The sequence below is a fragment of the Lampris incognitus genome, chromosome 17 (genome assembly GCF_029633865.1).
Source record: "Lampris incognitus isolate fLamInc1 chromosome 17, fLamInc1.hap2, whole genome shotgun sequence".
Classification (NCBI taxonomy): domain Eukaryota; kingdom Metazoa; phylum Chordata; class Actinopteri; order Lampriformes; family Lampridae; genus Lampris; species Lampris incognitus.
The window spans coordinates 21,262,586-21,281,984 of NC_079227.1; the positions used below are offsets into that span (position 1 = coordinate 21,262,586).

Sequence of the window (19,399 nt, forward strand, 5' to 3'; positions counted from 1 at the left end):
TTCACACTGTAGTGTTATCCTTCTCAAGATGACATAAAGGAAGATGATGAATTTTATCAGCAGAAGTAAATTTTTTATTTACACTTACTTTGGAGGGTATAGTTTGAAATGCTCTCATATTGTCCATTAATTTGACACATGGTACTAATTAAGCAACCTTTCCCGTAACTGAACAATGGGAATAATTTAGTTTCCTTGCACATTATTTGGATTTTTGCTCTTTTGACAAACTGATGTATCAGACTACCGATGTTATACATGGTATAAGCTATCGTGGTCACACATAAAATAAGTACATGGAAAATTACAATTGCAGAGGAATTATGTGACATTATATACAGTATTATTGACGATGATCACTCTCAGATTACAGCGGATGATCTTACAAGATTGTCCGTAAAATATATGGCCAGATGTGTCATCAGCAGCTCTGTGGAAGGGAAAAAAACTATCAGTAAAAACAGATGCATTTAATAATTCAGTCCTCATTTAAAGCCATGCCTATCTAACTGTATTGGGGAATCATTTTCTTAAATAGGACAACCAACGCTGTAATCATGCTTTTGTTGCACATATTTATTCTCAAGCATGGCCCATTCCAGCGTTTAGATTGCTTTATGCAGTACTTCTTTCAGCCAGCAGATGCCATAAAATGGCAGGTCAACGACTGAATATACCTCAGCTGCAATCTGGATGAGTACCAGGGGGACCATTCCTGTGTATTAGGCCACAGTAATGGTCTATAATGCTGATGATAAGAGAGTGCCTCAGTACCTGTTGCAGCTCACAGGATGTAGGCTGGGTGCAGGTAGTCCTTGGGGACGATCCCCGTGGCGCCGTTCAGCTGGCCGATCCACCAGCCATGAATGTTGTGTTCCTGAAACCCAGAAGCACAGATGAATGATACTGAACTCTCCCATGGCTGGATTTATGCAGACGGGGCAGGAGGATCTAGCGCCCGCTGTTTAACCTGGAGTACAGAGAGTTCACTGTGTCATTTCTCCCATAGTATCTACGCAACAATAACTTGTATGAGTTAAGATATCAGATCCATTTTGCGAGCTGTCCAATTCCAAGAAGCCCATCAGGTACTAGTAAGTAAAACTAAAAATGGTCTAATATAGTATGAACCCGACCACAGCGAAAGCAAAACCATAAAGTTAAGGTCGTGAACACAGCAGCCATGTATTAAACTTTATGATACACTCTCTAAAGGACAGTTCTCCTTCCCAACGGGGATGTAAATATGCTGTCGCTAGAAAAACGGAAAAATCAAACTCAAGTTAACATAATGCATAAAGATCGTTTTGAAATAAAATCGCCTCCTTTCATTTCCTGCTCAGATGTACACAGGCCATTATGAAGCTACTTGGGTTTGCATGTTACCAAGTGCACAAAAGAAGACGTGTTGATCTGTGAAACAGGATGGATTTACCCTCTAGGCCCAGCCAAAACATTGGGACAATCTCAAATCCTATGTCTCATGATGACCCCAATTCAAAAACACCGTCAGGTTGAGAGGCTCCTATCTAACTAAATGCCAGCAGACAAATGCAGCAACAGTATTACCACCAATTACTGGAAAATGTGTGTTTTGCCCACATCTGCCGTTTTGATTGTTAGATGATGAAAAGGAGACATCGGATCTGACTTCTTCCACTCTAGACACAAATGAAATAGCGATAGTACAGATTCATGAATTTGGCTGAATTACGTCGCATTCTGCCCATCCTGAACAAGAACGAGTTCCTGTACACTTTTGCTCTCATATTAAGGCTTCTATACAACCTTGACAATACACTTTTCCAACAATTAAATTACTGTTGCATGACACATTGCAGCTTCTAGCACCAATACCTTGGTTTGGCTCCTGACTTTTTCTCCCCTTTTGTTTTTAGGATGAATTACTCGAAGGTTCCTGGTCTTGTTTTGGCTGACTACAAATCTGATTTACAATAAATGTAATCAGGAAATGTCTTGCTTGGACAATTACTGCCTCAAGCCAACACTCGCCTGAGCAGTTTTCCATAAGATTTTGGGTATGATACTAGATTTAATAGTCTAATTGTGGTGGACACTAGGGGCTATGCCTCTCACCCAGCAGGACTGTGAGCTGGGGGCATGGTTTACGTTCCCGGGCTCGCTGGTGCAGGGTTGTTCCTGCTGCAGTTTTGGTTTTTGGAGTTGAGGAATAAACATCAAACTCGCCTTCGTCTCCTGTGTTTTTCCTCATCCTGCCACATAATAACCATACCTAGGCTCATACAACCTTTTTTTCAAATTACATGAATTTTTTTGGTTTTTAATGCACCTACACCTCGAGGATAGAACAACGCATATTCAATTGTTTGGTTTTGGCCATGTTCAATCAAGTGATCCGTGCATTTGATGTGACTTGACTTACACCAGCCGCTATAAGATCATTTGAGCTCAATAGTTGAGGCTTTAACACCTAGATCAATATTTGGCCACGGACCAGGCATATGTTAAAGCCCAGCAAATGAGCAGAGACACCTGCCTATAGCCATTATCCAAACCTGATGGAGTTCAGAACCTGAACGCTCATCACTCCTCTTTTCCATGACACTTGCTGAGAATGGGTGTGTGAACAGTTACTCTCAGCACAGAGATAGATAACTACTAAACTAACCACATGCATGTATGCAAACAAACAAGCATACATGAACATGCAGCTTGTGCACACATATACAGGCTTTGCAAAATATCAAATTATTGAAGTGAATTGCACGGAAAATTAGGATTTAAATCTCTTTCCACAGGAAACTACATGAGTACAATTTTTTTTTTTCCTGAGGAGCACCGGCTGCATCTGTACATGCTCCAAAGCAGACTTAACGTTTTTGTGTTTCTGAGTGTAGGCAGGCCATGTAAGAAGACACACAAACACACACTCACATGGCACACTGCTGGTTGTAAGGCTGTGCAAATGACTTGTATTTGGTTTCGTAAACACACACACACACATACACACACCTGACCATGATAAATGCCATGTTGTCAGTGATCCAGCCCATCATCCAGACCTTTCACCCACCCCTCTAGGTGGAGGAATGAGAAACAGGCCTGCTGTTAATGAATGGTGGCTGGACAGCCAGGATGGATGGACTTCTAAGAGAGTGATGAGCCGGGAGACTCAAGTGTTCTTGGAGTACGTATATTTAGCTATAATAAGCAGATCATCCATCCAGGCCTGCGGAACAGAGCAAGCTCTGTGTATGATCACCCTTATAGTCTTCTCCCTTTGAGCCATTGTGAGAGATCGAACTTACGGAGATTGAAAATCTGCACAAACTGACAATTTAGCCCATGCTTGCAGGGAATATTATGCCAAGGCAGTGTAAGTGAAAGAGAGGAATGCTGCACCGCTCGATATTGCAGAAGGAAAATCCTGTTTGTGGGAAGCCGATTCTGGTGTTCAGGCAAAGGAACATGAACAGAAGCAGAGGAGAGACAGACGGACGTGGGGGGGGGGGTTATCAGAGAGAGGGAGTGAAACAGTTTTTCTCTCCCTTGGGGGCGTCGCAGCACTATTCCACCAAGCGTAGTGACAGAGAGTTTTATTTATCTCCGCGGCCCATCTGTGCAGTCGGTCTCAAATTCTCCCCGAGAAAGGTCTTTTGGATTATCAGCACCGCCATTTTAATATGACTGCTACATCACGGAGTGGGTGCCAATGGCGGTGGAAGTCTGTCAGGCGTGCAGAGTCCATCTTCCTCATACTTGAAACGGGTTCATCCAGAGTACACCTGCTGTAATAGGGACATTCAAAGAGGCACAGGAAGTACATTATCCAAATGACAAAAACTAAGCTTAGTCTTCAATGTCCCCTTCCTTCTGTTTGTGTACTTTGTGTTTGTCTCTGGGTTGATTTGTTTGCGAACGGTGCTTTTGCATCCTCAGCTGTTGAAACGAGGTTATGTTGAAGACACAAATGTTCTGATCATGGAGGCTATATATGACTGATCAGACGGGCTGTTTAAATGTGCATTCGAAAATGAACGCGTCTCACAAACAGGGAGCACCGCACCAACAGAGATCACACTGTGTGATGTGCTCTCTTGGGTCAGAAAATCAAATGTTCCTCCGCAGCTGAGCTCGGGGGACATGTCTGGCCTGACGTCGTTAACAAGATGTACCAGGACACGCAGTGCGTGGCGTTTACATGTGCAGCACGTATGTGGCAGCTAAAGCCGGCGTCTGGCTCAGCCTGGATGCCGATCAAATCGCATCTCAGGCTGTGTTAAAGGCGTTGGGGAGGTGGGTAGCGAGAGGGAGGATGGGGAGCAACAGCGCCATGTCGCGGCGGCTGTGGAGCGTTGACTCGTTGACCTCCCAGTGACTCCTTTGCTGAGAGGGCTGAGAATGAGTGTGGGCGGGGCCGGCAGCCAGAGCGGGTTGCCATGACAACACCTGCAGTGTACCGGCGCGATCGTTTATTTACCACTCAGGGGGCTGGCTAATGGTGGCATTCTGATAGGCCCATTGCTCATGTTCCCGACCGGAGGACGGATTGACAGCTAACCATGCCTGAAGCGGGAGAAGGTTAGTGGAGGTTGGCTGGGTACGGTGAAAGACAAGGACTGACACAGGTGTACTTGTCAGACCACTGTCATGCATTCTGCTGCCACAAACATAGTCTCTCACCCTCTCCCTCTCTCTCTGCTTTTTTCCCCTTCATGTCTTTCTTAAAAACACAAAGCTCTCAAAAGAAACACGCACACACACATGCTACAAAAAAGACATGCTCAAACGAACAAACAAAATATAAAAATAAACACATTGGCAACCCAACTGAAATATGCAAGTACACATACACACACATGCACACACACGCACCCAAATGCATACAAACTAGGGGGAGTGCTAATAAGCCTGACACATGAGGCATCTTTCCTCGGCCACCAGCTGACTGAGGCAGGCCTTGGGCGTGATGGAGCGCAGGAAGTCTCTCATTGCCCTGCTGTTGAACCCGCCGCCTGGGTGTTACAATCTCCCCCCATCCAACCCACCTCCCCCTCTCCACCAACCAAACCCCTCCCGTCTTTCTCCCAACTCCCTCCTTCCGTCTCTCCGCTAACAGCTTTTCCACTTTCTCCCTCTATCTCTCTCTCTCAATGTCGTCTTCTCCGTTTCTCTCTCCCTTGTTTTCATTCTCTCTCCCCCCCCTCGCTACATAGAGTCATCAGATGCACTGCAGCTCTGCAGTTCTCCTCCCATCACTAGCCGCCCTAACAAAGAAACATGGCACCTCCACCTGGCAGGAGCCCATGATTAGTTTAGCCCCACAATCAGGTTAGGGTACCCTCATCAGATACACTTCCTTAAGCCCTATGAATGTCCTATTAATGTACCTCAAAATAATGGAAAAATACTTAATTAGGGTATTAGGGCACATTGTGTTCCATGACAAAAATTAATAATTCTCAGCGATAACCGTCGAGATATATGGCTGATAATTCTGCAACATCAGAGATCAAAATGGCTACTTAGTGTCCACTCTTTACAAGCGGAGCTTTCAATTAAATCGGTGAATTGGCTTCAAAGTGGAAACATGACAGAGCATGCGAACGTTTGGAAATATCTCAGGAACGATGAGATTTAATAAAAAGAAAACCTACTCGCTCCTTTCTAATGCCCGCCTGGGATTACGGATGGCTCCTTAACTTAATAGCAATTTAAAGTGGATTTGTGTATGCCGCTGAGTGTCTGTAATGATGGCTGTTTACGCCGCCCCTCATTTATAATAATTAAGCCGAATGGATTGAGGGGTGGGTTGCTTGGGCACGGTTCTGGGCTATTGGCTTGGGCTGAATAATGACCTACTGTAGTTGACCGGGGGATGACCGCTGCCTCCTGCATGACCCCGAACCCCAGACTCACCCCCTGCTACTTTGGGTGGTAAATAGGATGTCTTAGTTGTCTATAGTGTCTTGGTGTCTATGGCCACAATAGCAGCGAGGGGTCTTTAAATGGCTGTGTGTGTGTGTGTGTGTGTGTGTGTGTGTGTGTGTGTGTGTGTGTGTGTGTGTGTGTGTGTGTGTGTGTGACAGAGAAAAGGAGAAAGGAGAGGGGGGGGCAGGGTCCACACAAAAGGATAAAGGGATGCCCCCTCTTTGTCTCTCTTGCTGGACTTTTCCCATCTGATTGTTTTCCTTGCTCTCCCTTTTCTTCAGCTGCATTCACTTGGTGTGACCTGTTGGGCTGTAGGGCAAACCAGGTTGTAATGGGGTGTGAAGCCGGTTATGACCCTAAGATGAGGAGAGGGACTGTCACCGGGTCCTTATGGAAAGAACGCAAGTGGCTCCTCGGATGTGTTGTAGGTTTTATTTCTTAATTAGATTGCTAATTTCTGTTCAAGTCATAATCAGAATTTTTTTTGTACGGTAAAACTGTTTGAATCCCAGAAGGTTAGGCCTACATTGATTCAGAACGACCGATATCAGGTAAATCAGGCTGGCATGGTTGAAACCTGCCCTGGTAGAAAACAGTTGACCGGGCGGATGCAGACACTTCTAGCGGCCAACACAAGGTGTCAGTGGTGTCCACGTTCTCCACTTCTCAAAAAGGAGGTTCTGTGAGTGAACATATTGGCCAGACGTTATGTGACTGTCTACTTTCAGAAGCTCACTGGATTGGCTGACCCATCTCCGTCTCTCTGGGTTTTGGTTGGACAGAGAACATGGAGGGAGAGAGGTAAGCAGGGAGATGGAGGAAGAGAGAACGGGAGAGGTGGCAGCTATGCGCTTGCCAGAGTTTAAAGGACCCCGGACGGGTTTATGTTGTAAATCTCTCCCCACTCCATCCCGCCGTTCTCCATGAGTGCCTGTGGGAACACAGGAATGTGAGAGTTGACCTGTAGAGCCCATGTCTTCTGATACTGGGCACATAAATTACAAAGGCAGGAACACAGGACAACCTTGTTGGATTAGTGAGCACGTCTTGCACGGCGCACAAAGCTTAACACTTGTCAGTGACGGGGGCAACAACAGCTTTTAGTTGTTGCAATATATTGTCCTAAATTAATCCCATATCATTAAAAAACACTGTAAATTCTTCAGAGCATATTTATGGAATGTTATGTCCTATGCTGCCGTTTATGTCTTCACAATGCACTGAAAAAGTGAAACACAATGCACCGAAAAAGTGAAACACACAAAAATTAGAATCAAGTTAAAATATAATCTGTGTGATATTCCAAAAAAAAAAAAAAAGGATTGGGTTGCATTTGTCATTACACACTAAAATGTCAGTGTAAAGCCATAATGTGCATTAGAAAAATGCAAGCTCTCAGAAATGAAATGCCAGAGCGAAAATCAGGAGATGGATTTTGCTGTGCATTTCTACCCCATGTATCAGCGGGCGCCCATCGAGAGTTAGGCATCGCTTAAACCAGTGGTGGAGGCATGCTTTGAGATTAATTCTCTTGAACTAATGGGATTCATATGAGCTGTGGGTTTCCTAATTTATTTACTTTGTCAGTGATGCACACGTGCATGCACACACCCGCAAACACACACACACACACACACACACAGCAAGTACACAAAGAAAAAAAAACCCTCAAATACAGTAAAAATGTGTCCGCTTTACAGTAAGTGAGAGATCAATAATGAGTGATGGGGCCCTTTTATTCAATCGGCATGTTCTACTCAGTTCACAGCCATTCGACACCGCGCCTGTGGCTATCCCATTCTGCACTTCAGCAGTCAATCACATCCCAGCTTTAAAAATAACAGTTTGTTAGCGCCATTGATTTAGCACTTAGAGCGTGTCCTTATTACCTTGTAATTATGGTCAGTGTTGACATAACAGCACAGACAACCAGGCCTCCCACCTCCTCGGAGAATTTATGGGCCTTTGGTTTTATTACGACCATTTCATGTGTCCGGGTCCCCTGTAAAGAGACAGACTTGAGTTCTAGCCAAGGCCCCGTATTTCACTCATCGAGGTCAGGGTCCTCGGGAATCCCCGTAAAACTGACTGCTGGTGGGCGCTGCTTGTACACACAGGAGAGGCAGGGAAGCCCTCCCCAAGGGCTCATTAAAATAAACAGCCGATTACAGCCTGTAATCCTAATAATGCTATTCATGAGGGAATGTGATGCCATTAGAACACAAAATGGGACACGGGTGGAGTCATGTCGTCACAGGAAACCAAACGTTCGGGTAGTCATCCGGGAATCACTTCTAAATAATTTCCAGCCAGAAGCCTCACTTTAAATCCATTTAACAAATAGTTAGCGCGCTCCTTTGTAGTTTGTCACCATGTTATGACCGAGGTGTAACGCTTGAAAAACATGGGAGTGATCCGTGTCTTTGCCGTTGAGGAAAAACTACACCTGCATTCTGCATCCAGCACGGGACCGGTGTGCTTTTAAAATGTCTGGTGAAGCAGTAATCTGATCCAAATAGGGAAAGGTAATACAGCAGTCGAGTTGAACCGTTAGGAGCAAATTTTTAGCACAGAGCCAAGTCCCCTTTGTTTCCAAAGTGTGGTGCCTTTATCATGTCATTTGAAAAATAGCTGTTTTGACATTTCCTCCCCATCAACTAGTGCACACAGAACAGTGGCCTCTCATTAATCTGGCACTGCCACCAGGACCTCAATTAAAAGTCCATCATCTATAAAGAGCATATTTCACCTTTTCTCATATTTGAAGTTTCAGACAGAAAGGCTTCGCTTCATTCAATACTACTACTATTTTCTCTCAATATATATTAGAATAATATGAACATTAATTTATAATAGATGATGGGGCACAAAATCAAGTGTCAAATTCATCAATAAATCAATGTTTTCCTTAAACCAGCGAATACTGAAACATTATAACACAGGCTATGCATTCAGTGGTTTTCACATAATAATTCAATGCTATGGTTGGGCAAAATTTCAAGGATATTTTACTGTGAGTAAATCAATTATTTTTCTCCACCGCACACAATTATTTAACGAATGAGCTTATGGGATTTACTGCAGTCTTTTCCCACTGTAGATCAAATGGTGTAAATGTAGAACACGACGAGTCAAATGCAAGCCAACCAATACTGTAGCAACAATCTGGGAACAATTCCCCATACACAGCAGTGTAAAAGTGCCCAAATTACAAGCCATTGATTTCCACTAGGTTGGCTTTTCACCAGTAGATACTCTGCATGTAGCTACAAGATTGCCATAAAACACAGGGAAATAGATTGAGAGAAAAGAGCCGAGGCGCAGGATGAGTTCACCTGCGGTTTATGTCAAACAGAAAAGGAGGGCTCCGCATGACTGCTCACTCAATTAACCCCTGTGATATAGGCTCCATAATGAACAACAGCACCATTACCCAGCGTCTGAATGGCACATCACCCCGGTGGCCCAGGAATAGACGGTGCCACTGTTGGTGCTTCACTGCCACATTGAAGACAGACCAGCTAAGTAACAGAGAAATTTAGATGTTTGCAACGTAAACTGGAAAATAGCGATCAATGCTGTTAATGTTGCTGCTGTTGTTGTTTAACCCTTATTTTCCCCATAGGCTAACTAATACAAAACTAACTAAAAGCAAATTAATTGCCCATTGAAGTCTTTTGCACAGTAGTTTTGCTCAATTCAAAGGAGAATTTGTAATTTTTTTTTACAACCTGCATATCGGTCGTGAGATCATTTCCCTAATCAGCTTCATATTGGTGATTTTGGACATGGGACCACTGCTGGCATCTTACAGGGCAATGGAGAGGATCAGACATGTTTCAACATATCCAATTTAACCAAATTATCTAAACCACGTGTTTGGCAGTGAAAACAAAAGTGCAAGTTAAAAATGATAACCCAAAATGTCCAATTTTATCAGCTGTCGATCGAATTGCTGAGCTACTTCCTGGTTCAGCTTGTAGGAATGACCAGCCTATACTTACTATAGGTAGTAGCACTCATCAGCTAACTATCCGGCCAGCACAACTGCTAAGTCATAGATAAGGGGAAGTCATGTACACAGTCTACCTAAGGCACTAGGGTTTTGTTTTTGTTCTTGTTTTTGCTATTAATAAAACAGGTTTAACAGTAAATAATACTAAACTTTTTTATTTATATTGCACCTTTCTGATCTGAACAACGTTACAAGGTGCCTTTCACAGCACGATAAAATGCACATAATCAAGATAAAACAACAAAAATACAATAGAAATATAGGACATAATGCCAGATCGGCTCCACAGAACAAAAGGTAAAACACGATTAGGATAAAGTCACAAGAGCATAATTAAAATGAAGAGAATTAGAGCTGATAAAACAAGGATTAAAAACAATTAAAACAAGGCGATGAAAGAAAAACATAAAAATATAACGAATTAAAATGTAAAATTACAAAAGTATGAGATATTAACAATATAAAAATAAATAAAAATTGGGTAACAATGGATTGTTTAAGAAGGGATTTAAAAGAAGGCAGTGAGTTTGCCCGCCTAATTTCCTCAGCTGTGGGGCTCTTACAGAAAACACCCTGTCGCCTTTAGTAACGAGGCTGGCTGAGGGAACAGCTCAGAAGGACCTGCCTGAGGAGTGCAGGCAGCGACCAGGCCCATAGGGTGTGAGTAAATCAGTGATTTATGTAGGAGCGAGGCCATGTAGGGCTTTAAAAGTAATCAGTAAAAGTTTAAAATTAATCCTATTCCTAACAAGTAGACAGTGAAGCGTTGCAAGAATGGGAGTGATGTGTTCATGTCTCTTGGAATTTGTTAACAGCCTGGCAGCCGAGTTTTGGATGAGCTGCTGGTGGGAGATGGACTTTTGACTGAGCCCTGAATACAGAGAGTTACAATAATCCAGACATGATGAGATGAATGCATGGATGACTTTTTCAAGGTCCGTTTGAGATAGAAATGTTTTACCTTTTGCGATGTTCCTAATTTGGAGAAACCAAGACTGTACTACCTTGGTGACTTGTGTCAAAACGGAGCTGGGAGTCAAAAAAGACACCCAAATTGCAGGCAGAGTGCTTAACATTGGAGGACAGATCCCTAGAATATTTTCCAGGTCGCCAGTTAGGTTGGGGGGGGCAAAAAAAAGGACCTCAGATTTCGACTCATTGAGCCAGAGGAAGTTTAAGGCTCATGTTTGGTTGCCCCGTAAGACACCGTGGTAAAATTGTGTCTAGCGGTACTGCCATGTCCAAAATACCCAAAATGAAGCTGCTGAGTAAATGCTTTCATAGCTGATATGCATGGTGGCAAAAACAGTGAAAATAAAACCTAGATTGTAAAAAAACAAAACAAAACTGAATTAACCTTTAAATTATTAATAAATGTTATTTTTCGATTATTCAGGAAAGTGAACAGGGACAGATAAAAGGGAAAAGAGCAGCAGAACAGTAATCGCCCGTTAGTGTAAAAATAAGAAGGAAGCATTTTTGTAAAAACATACACGAGATGTGACGTGTGATCCTTTTTGTTGCGGCTCACCTTGCTAATGATGAAGATGAGATCTCCTCTGTGGAAGGTCAGCTCATCGGGTTCGTCTGCCTCACAGTCCCACAAACCCTGATAGTAGTTGGCGTAATCTGACGTGAGAGCTGAGAGAAATAACATAAGGCTCATTGAATAATAAAAAAAAAAATATGACACAGCATTCCTCGCTTAAGTCAAATTAAAACCGGTTGTTTAAAGCAGTGGTTCTCAACCTTTTCGAATCGCGACCCCCCAAAATAAACAGGTTGGTGTTTGTGGCCCCCCCCCCAATAGCATTGGGATATTTACCTCACAAACACCCCAATGCAAACACATTGATCACTCATAAACTCTCTAGCCAATACTGTTCAGGGATTACTGTAATATAACATATGAGAGCTACCAAACTCACACAGGAAGACCATTACTTTGCCAACAGACAGAACAACTAATTCAATTTTGGCTTTAATTGATCTTTTTAGATTTACTGAAATAACGTCACCTCATGTGCACACACACCTTGACTCACAAACACACTCAACAAAATCTATTCTAAGGCAAATTATATCACCGGTAAAGGCAATGTAATATAAAAACTATTCCCCAGTCTAAATTTTTATTATTAATTATTTTTATTTTTTCTCCACAACCATCTGGCGACTCCCGCAAATTATCTCGTGACCCCCAGAGCATGTTTCAAAACTGGGATTTCTGCCTGTTTATGTGCTGTGCAGAAAAGAAAAAAAAACCCAGACAGGAGAGTGAGACATTAAGGAGGAAGTGTCTAACCTGGTTTGATGTTCCTCTGGCTGGCTTCAGCAGAATCAGGGAAATCGTCCTCTAAAGGAATAAAAATGTCAAGTATGTAACAGTACAAAGGTCATAATCATGATAATCATTTTCTGAAAAAAAAAGTGTTTTGAAACACCTCTAATGTATGACAGAATATTTACTAACTATCCTTAAAAGTACATTTATGAGAAGTTTATGGCCTTAACTCTTTAACTAAGGGTATAAACTGTTTGACTATCAACTACATGAAAGCATCTTTTCATCCGGGAGAAACTACTGGAGAAACTGCTTTTTCCCCCCAATTTAGCCATCACACAAGGCTGGAAAAGTTTGTGAATCTGTCCTAAAGGCACATGGAGGTAGAGGTGTCATTGATTGTGGGGCGTGGCCGCCGGCGGTCTGAGGGCTGATACAGTGATATCCCTGCTCTCCGTCTCTCACATCTATTCTCTCACCGTCCGGCTGACAGCAAGAGCACCACCCAGCAACCCTATCCACCCTCCACCGCAAACCTGCCCCTGTGCTTCCAGGAACAGCAGCCACGGCACGCACGTGCTCACACACACACACACACAACATGTACACACATACGCAATCATATTCACCCATGTGCTATCACAGCAACATATACATACCGTAACATACATCCTCCAAACACATACTGTACACATTAACACAAATATAGAAATGAATCCAAGTCCCTGGCTGGGCGAATTTCCGCTTTCTCTTATTGTCTCTATCTCTCCTTCTCTCTCCTTCTCTCTCTCTCTCTCTCTCTCTCTCACACACACACACACACACACACACACACACACAGACACACACACATATTATAGCATACAGCATGCCTCAAACACAAAATTATAAAGACATTTTCAAAATGCAAAGAGACCATTATAAATACATGCATTATGCATGAATATGACTTTCCCCAAAAATATGAAATTGCCCTCCACTGCCATTAACCCACCAGGGGGAAAAAAGAGATTGTAATCTTGTTTGCAAAGAGTCCAAACATTTGTTCAGTGCTGTTCAAGTGCTGTAGAGAGGAACATCTTTCAGTTGAGAGGCCACTGCTATGGGCCAACGGTTTCTATATCAATGTGATTTAATTTTCCACTCAATAAAATCAGTCATCAGCACCGGAGCCAATACCACCATCCCTCTGCGTTCTCAGCGTAAACCCGGCCCCGTTCAACTCTTTGTTGAAACAAAATAGGGGAAGCTCATTGCCCGGAATGATTGTTTCAATATTATTCAGCATTTCCCTGCAGTGAAGCCATCCTCTATGAAGAAAAAAAACCCCCCACACAACCGGGGTAAAGAGCAATATTCCCAATATTTACCATGCTTTTAACACCACTAGGCAGGGAAATTAAAAATTGTATTAATAACAAAATGCCATATTGGATGTAAATAATTCTGACCGATATCAGCTGATTAGATAATATATGACAAAATCATATAAAACAGAAAAAAACCTCTTCCTCTATGACTATTAAAGCCTGATCATTTGACAGTATCCAGTCGCTGTGCAGTAGAGAGGTGGTAAGTGACCAAAGAGTGGGGCAGAGTGATTGATACGTGAAGGGGTGAGAAAGTGAACGCAAGAGCCTGTCATTCGATATGCCATCTGTGGTCAGGGTCTGTACCCCTTCCCAGATGGCTTTGTACGCCTGTATGACAGTCTGAAGACTGATTTCCCTCTCACCAATGATTTTGGCAAAGGTAATGTACTCGCTGAGCGAAACTGAATCTTGATGTATCTTTTTTAATAGAAAGGGTGATGGACGACGGCTCTGAAAAGATCAGATTGCCCCTTTTGTCCTTCTCAGGATCCTGTAGATACCTGACTCATGGGAGTCCGCCGCTCTTCAGGGAGTTGTGGGGATTTGATCATGGACACCCCTCTGGGGGTCAGTTTTGTAGTGTCCTCTCTCATCTCTTATCTATTGTTGTCACTCGGCAATCTTGGCTACAACTCTCCGGGCTGGACTTAACCTTATTTGTTGCCTAGCAACATTAGCTAATTGAACATTCGATTTAAACGACGGTGATTTTTGCTGAATTCAACAGCATAATTCTTTCTTAAAAGGGATTGCTCTGTCCGGTGCTGCCTACAGAAAATGTTGAATGGGGTGGCCAAAGAGGGGGCAATGATATCTCCGGGGGGGTGTCACCTCAAGTTGTTCTTAAAATTTCAAGTATATTCTTCACAGTACAATTGCAGCTTAGTTGTACAATGAAGAGGAGGAGACATAAATTTGTAAATTAGTTCAATTAAACCGCATTTGAAGTCAGAGAATTAAAAATACTGTGCTCAAGTCATCTTTGCACTCTCCTTCATTACTGTATGGTAGTTAAGGTGTTTGCAGACCACTCTATGGTACAGCACTGAAATATCTAAATGCAATCCTATTATAACACATACATATCTAAATAAAATTAAAAAAATAAAAAGGGCTATAATTGTAAAGCTCCGTTGTAAGAGTTGTAGAAATGCTGATCTGAGACCAAAAAGGCTATCATGAACTGCTTATTCTCTCAAGTGATTTGACCACTAACACTATATCATCATCTTTTTTTTTCTTCTTCTTTTGGTGGGTTGGCAATAGGGGTCACCCTGGCCACGCCCTAGATCTGCCCTCAGCTCTGTCCACAGTACTGGTGAAAGTTAGGAATAGGGCAAGAGGAAGCTGACCTCTAGTCAGCACATAGACAAACTACCCCTTGAAGCCCTGAGTGGCTGTTTACCAGCAGCCTCAGCCAGGACATGACATCCTTGGCACTTGAATTACAATGAGTGAGTGATCAGTCTCGAAATCACAGTGACGGGAGACACAAGACAGAGACATCACAGCCAGGGAAGGTTATTACAACTAGCGGGTGTTGTGAGAATCCCTTGGGGAATGTGTGAGCAGATATCCGTTTATCTGGTTCTGTACAGATGTGCATTTGTGTCTGCTCTTACATCTTTGTGCTCGAGGTAACAATGTCCTCCTACCTGGCAGCACCTCATAGATATCCTCCTCCTCCTCTTCCTCCTCCTCCTCCACATCGCCTCCTCTGTTCTGGTCTCTTTGTCTGCTCCTCCACTCCTCCTGTCTGCTGTGAGCGGCATGGGCAGGAGCGTGCCGGGGTGGGGGCGGGTTGGTCACTCCCTCAATGTCATCATAGGTCTCCTCTTCATTCTCTTCCTCCTCTTCCTCGTCGTCATCAACAGGGATGAAGCTGGAGCTGAGATCTGTCAGGGCCAGAGAGACAGTGTGATCGGCAGTGCTAGCCTAGTGATAGGCTACAGCTTTGAAGACACTGAAGGCACGCACGTGAATGGAGGCAACGGTAAAGAAAAATTGTCAGGAGGTTGTGGTGGCACGCGAGGCTGGGACACGTGCCACAATACCAGTGATGGCTGGGGTTTGGATCTCGCTCCTGACCTGCATTGCCTGTCATCTCCTCCCTTCCCTATCCCTCCCTCTATCTTTGCTCTTTACCATTTAAGATGGGGGGGGGGGGCTCATGATAGGGAAACCAATTCAAATCAGCTGATTAAGAGACTGCATCAACATAAGCAGCAATAGCTTTGCTCTCCTAACAACCATGTAGTTTGAATTCAAGCAGTGACGAGCGGACATAATGGTCTGTAAGTCCCTCGGATTGGGCACATTTGTAGTATAAAAAAAAAGAAAAAAATGACCAAGAGGGGAACTGAGACAAACTGCCAGGTGTCGGTTACTTCCCGCAAATCGGTGGGCCGGCCTGAGCCCATTTTAGAGTGCCTGCCGCACGACGGCTCATTCAGATGAAGGAGCAGTCTGATTGCAGGCGACTGTCCACTGCAACACAGGGTATCAGGTCCCCCGCGATACACCATCGGCCAGGCAGAAATCAATGTCGCTGGAGGATAACCAGAACGTCTACCAATCAATTTCCCGTAAGTTGGAATTTGGTAGGAGGGGTAGGGGTAGGCGTGGGGGGTACAAAGAGATGCGCAGTGGCACGCGTGATGCGGTTGGCTGGTGACGTGTTCAAATGGGAAGGTTCAGAGCTCGTCTGATTGGCTGGGCCGGTAGTGATGGGTAGGTTGGGTTTTATCTGACTCAGAGATGACATGGAACACACACACACACACACACACACACACACACACACACACACACACACACACACACACACACACACACACACACACACACACACACAACTGAACATTGGGAGCAACTGGGAAGTAAATGGCTGGGTAATTAGAAAAACGACTGACTCTGTCTTAGCTTCATTGTTCAACCAGCATACACATTTTCCATCCAGCTTACATGCCTGGAAAAAGGTAACATGCCATCTTACCTTTCAGTACAAAATTGATCTGGTCCACCCATTCTCTGGCCTCTCGAGGACTGCTGGCAGTGAACTAGAGGGTAAGAGACCGTAATTCCATGATTACCAAACTACATCCAAGGAGTGCATATTCAATTACACAAATACACAAGGAAATATCAAATTTCTTTACTCTCGGTTGTAAAGAGTTAATGTCTTCCTGCTTGTGAAAATGGGAAAAAGGCATCAAATGAGAAATCATTACAACTTAAACCCTGTTTAAATAGCATGATAATTATTTCAGCTGTGTCAAAGATGCTAAAAACATATTCTGTCCAAGTTTAAATTCAGAATAACTTGCAGTCTAAAACTGTTGGCTGTGTGAGAATAGAGAAACTGGAGTTTGGACAGATGGGACATTTGGCTGGATATGTCTTTGTTTTAGTGTTCTGTTATTTAGACCAGGGAAAAATTATTTTGAAACTGGCTTAAAATATTATTTTTTTTTAAATTTCTCCCCAATTGTACCCATCTAATTACCCCACTCTTCCGAGCCATCCCGGTCGCTGCTCCACCCACTCTGCCAATCCGGGGAGGGCTGCAGACTACCACATGCCTCCTCCGATACATGTGGAGTTGCCAGTCGCTTCTTTTTACCTGACAGTGAGGAGTTTTGTCAGGGGGACGTAGCGCGTGGGAGGATCACGCCATTCCCCTCAGTTCCCCCTCCCCCCGAACAGGCGCCCTGGACAACCAGAGGAGGTGCTAGTGCAGCGGCTAGGACACATACCCACATCCGGCTTCCCACCCATAGACACGACCTGTCTGTAGAGATGCCCGACCAAGCCGGAGGTAACATGGGGATTCGAACCGGCGATCCCCATGTTGGTAGGCAATGGAATAGACTGCTACGCTACCCAAATGCCCCCGGTTTAAAATATTCAGTCCATATGGAAGTTGAAACCTTACTACTTTCTCACAGTGCTTATTGGTTTACTTATCATGCATTTTGTACCATCTCTTTCTACTGGGGAAAAAAAACCCCACAAAAGATATTATTCACTTCTTCTATTTTTCTCTTTTTAAATGAGATCCCGCCCAGTTTTTTTCTGACAGTCATGAAATCATCAAATAACTAAGCCTCGCCCACCCTCCCCACCAACTTTTGCTTGAACTTGTCACTCAAAGGTCAGCACGTGATTATTAATAAGGACATCGCCACTCCTGCATGGTTCCTGTACAGTTTAAAACAGTTATGGATAAACGGTACAAAAAACATCCACAATATTAGTCATTTACAAATAAAATATTATTTCCAAATGTTTTACAGTGCCGTGTTTGAGGTTTCCAGACATTAAAAAGTGAAGTCTAGGGTGTCCGGGTAGCGTAGCGATCTATTCTGTTGCCTACCAACATGGGGCTCGCCAGTTCGAATCCCCGTGTTACCTACGGCTTGGTCAGGCTTCCCTACAGACACAACTGGCCGTGACTGCAGGACTGGGGAGCCGGATGTGGGTATGTGTCCTGGTCGCTGCAATATCGCCTCCTCTGGTCGGTCAGGGCGCCTGTTCAGGGAGGAGGGGGAACTGTGGGGAATAGCGTGATCCTCCCATGCGCTACGTCCCCCTGGCAAAACTCCTCACTGTCAGGTGAAAAGAAGCGGCCGGCAACTCCACATGTATCAGAGGAAGCATGTGGTAGTCTGCAGCCCTCCCCAGCTCGGCAGAGTGGGCGGAGCAGCGACCAGGACAGCTCGGAAATAGGGTAATTGGCCAAGTACAAGTGGGGAGAAAAGGAAAAAAAAATAGTCTACTTTCATTTGCTGGAGGCTAAAAAACCCTTCTAAAAACACACACACTTCTATATGGAAGCCTGTTTCTGCCACATAAAAAAAAGAAGATATTATTTCTCGGAATTCCGACTTTATTTCTCACAATTCTGACTTTTTTTTCTCCAAGTGGCAGAAACAGGCTTCCGCAGTTTTGGCACTAGTCCTCTGGGAAAGGATATTGTGATGACACCCACCTGATAGCTTCGGTGTCCAGGGGCACTTAGTTCAAAACAGGCGTTTTTTTTGGAGTCTTTTCGCAAGTTGGTCACCAGGTCTGCACTGTAGCCATTGATGTAGAATGAGCCCTTCTGCTGTTTGTCTGAAGGGGGTCGGGATAAGAGGATGTCAGTGGATGCCATCTGTGTTGCTCAAATGCTTGGCTTGATTCATATCTAAAACAAACCTTTTTCACTCCCAAAGTAGTAGAATATTGTATTGTTCAGGACGCACCATCTCTTTTGCCATTCAGTAGCGAAGAAGCTGTGATCTAGAAAAAAGATATAGTGTCGGTATTTAATAAATGAAGAAATGCAAACTTTTGACATATTCACTGAATTTCCTTTTAGCACGGGTAGTGGGTTGGGGGAGTGTAAATTGCCATTTTCTCTCACATTTCCACTAAAATCTATTACTAATAAAGGGAATATAGTCAACCATTTGTGCCTGCAAGAGATATGCCCATGTTTCACTTGTGTTATAAAGGTATGCCCATTGCGCATATATTTGCATATTTGGTTCATTTTATTCTATCAAGGTGCAAAATGCACGAGTTGGGCATGTATTAGAGAGTGAATTAAGGATAATGAAAAGAATCTACCAAATTTCATCACTCTACCCTTCTTGTACTTGGAATTTTTATCAAGTTATTCGACACTTATCTGACATCTGTACTGTGGTACCTCGTCGTTTCTTTTCCAAGTGGCCTTGCTTCAATATATTGCTGAGGTCCTGGGCTGCCACCAAGACTGTGAATAGAAACAATAGACACCGCTGTTATGTCGTGCTCACAATCAGTTCC

At 43.7% G+C, this 19,399-nt stretch overlaps 1 protein-coding gene across 1 annotated transcript in view; it reads right to left on the reverse strand.

The window, feature by feature from the left end:
• Window positions 1-40: 40 nt before the first annotated feature.
• Window positions 41-19,399, reverse strand: part of skap1 (src kinase associated phosphoprotein 1) — a 34,550-nt gene continuing 15,191 nt past the window's right edge. Inside the window, exons 5-13 of the mRNA XM_056297171.1 lie at window positions 19,281-19,346; window positions 18,785-18,868; window positions 18,576-18,700; window positions 16,581-16,644; window positions 15,241-15,480; window positions 12,234-12,284; window positions 11,460-11,569; window positions 775-877; window positions 41-430 (exon numbers count right to left, since the gene is read on the reverse strand). Of these exons, the coding sequence (XP_056153146.1) occupies window positions 785-877; window positions 11,460-11,569; window positions 12,234-12,284; window positions 15,241-15,480; window positions 16,581-16,644; window positions 18,576-18,700; window positions 18,785-18,868; window positions 19,281-19,346 (833 nt within the window). The 3' untranslated portion in view covers window positions 41-430; window positions 775-784. The remainder of the gene's footprint in view (window positions 431-774; window positions 878-11,459; window positions 11,570-12,233; window positions 12,285-15,240; window positions 15,481-16,580; window positions 16,645-18,575; window positions 18,701-18,784; window positions 18,869-19,280; window positions 19,347-19,399) is intronic.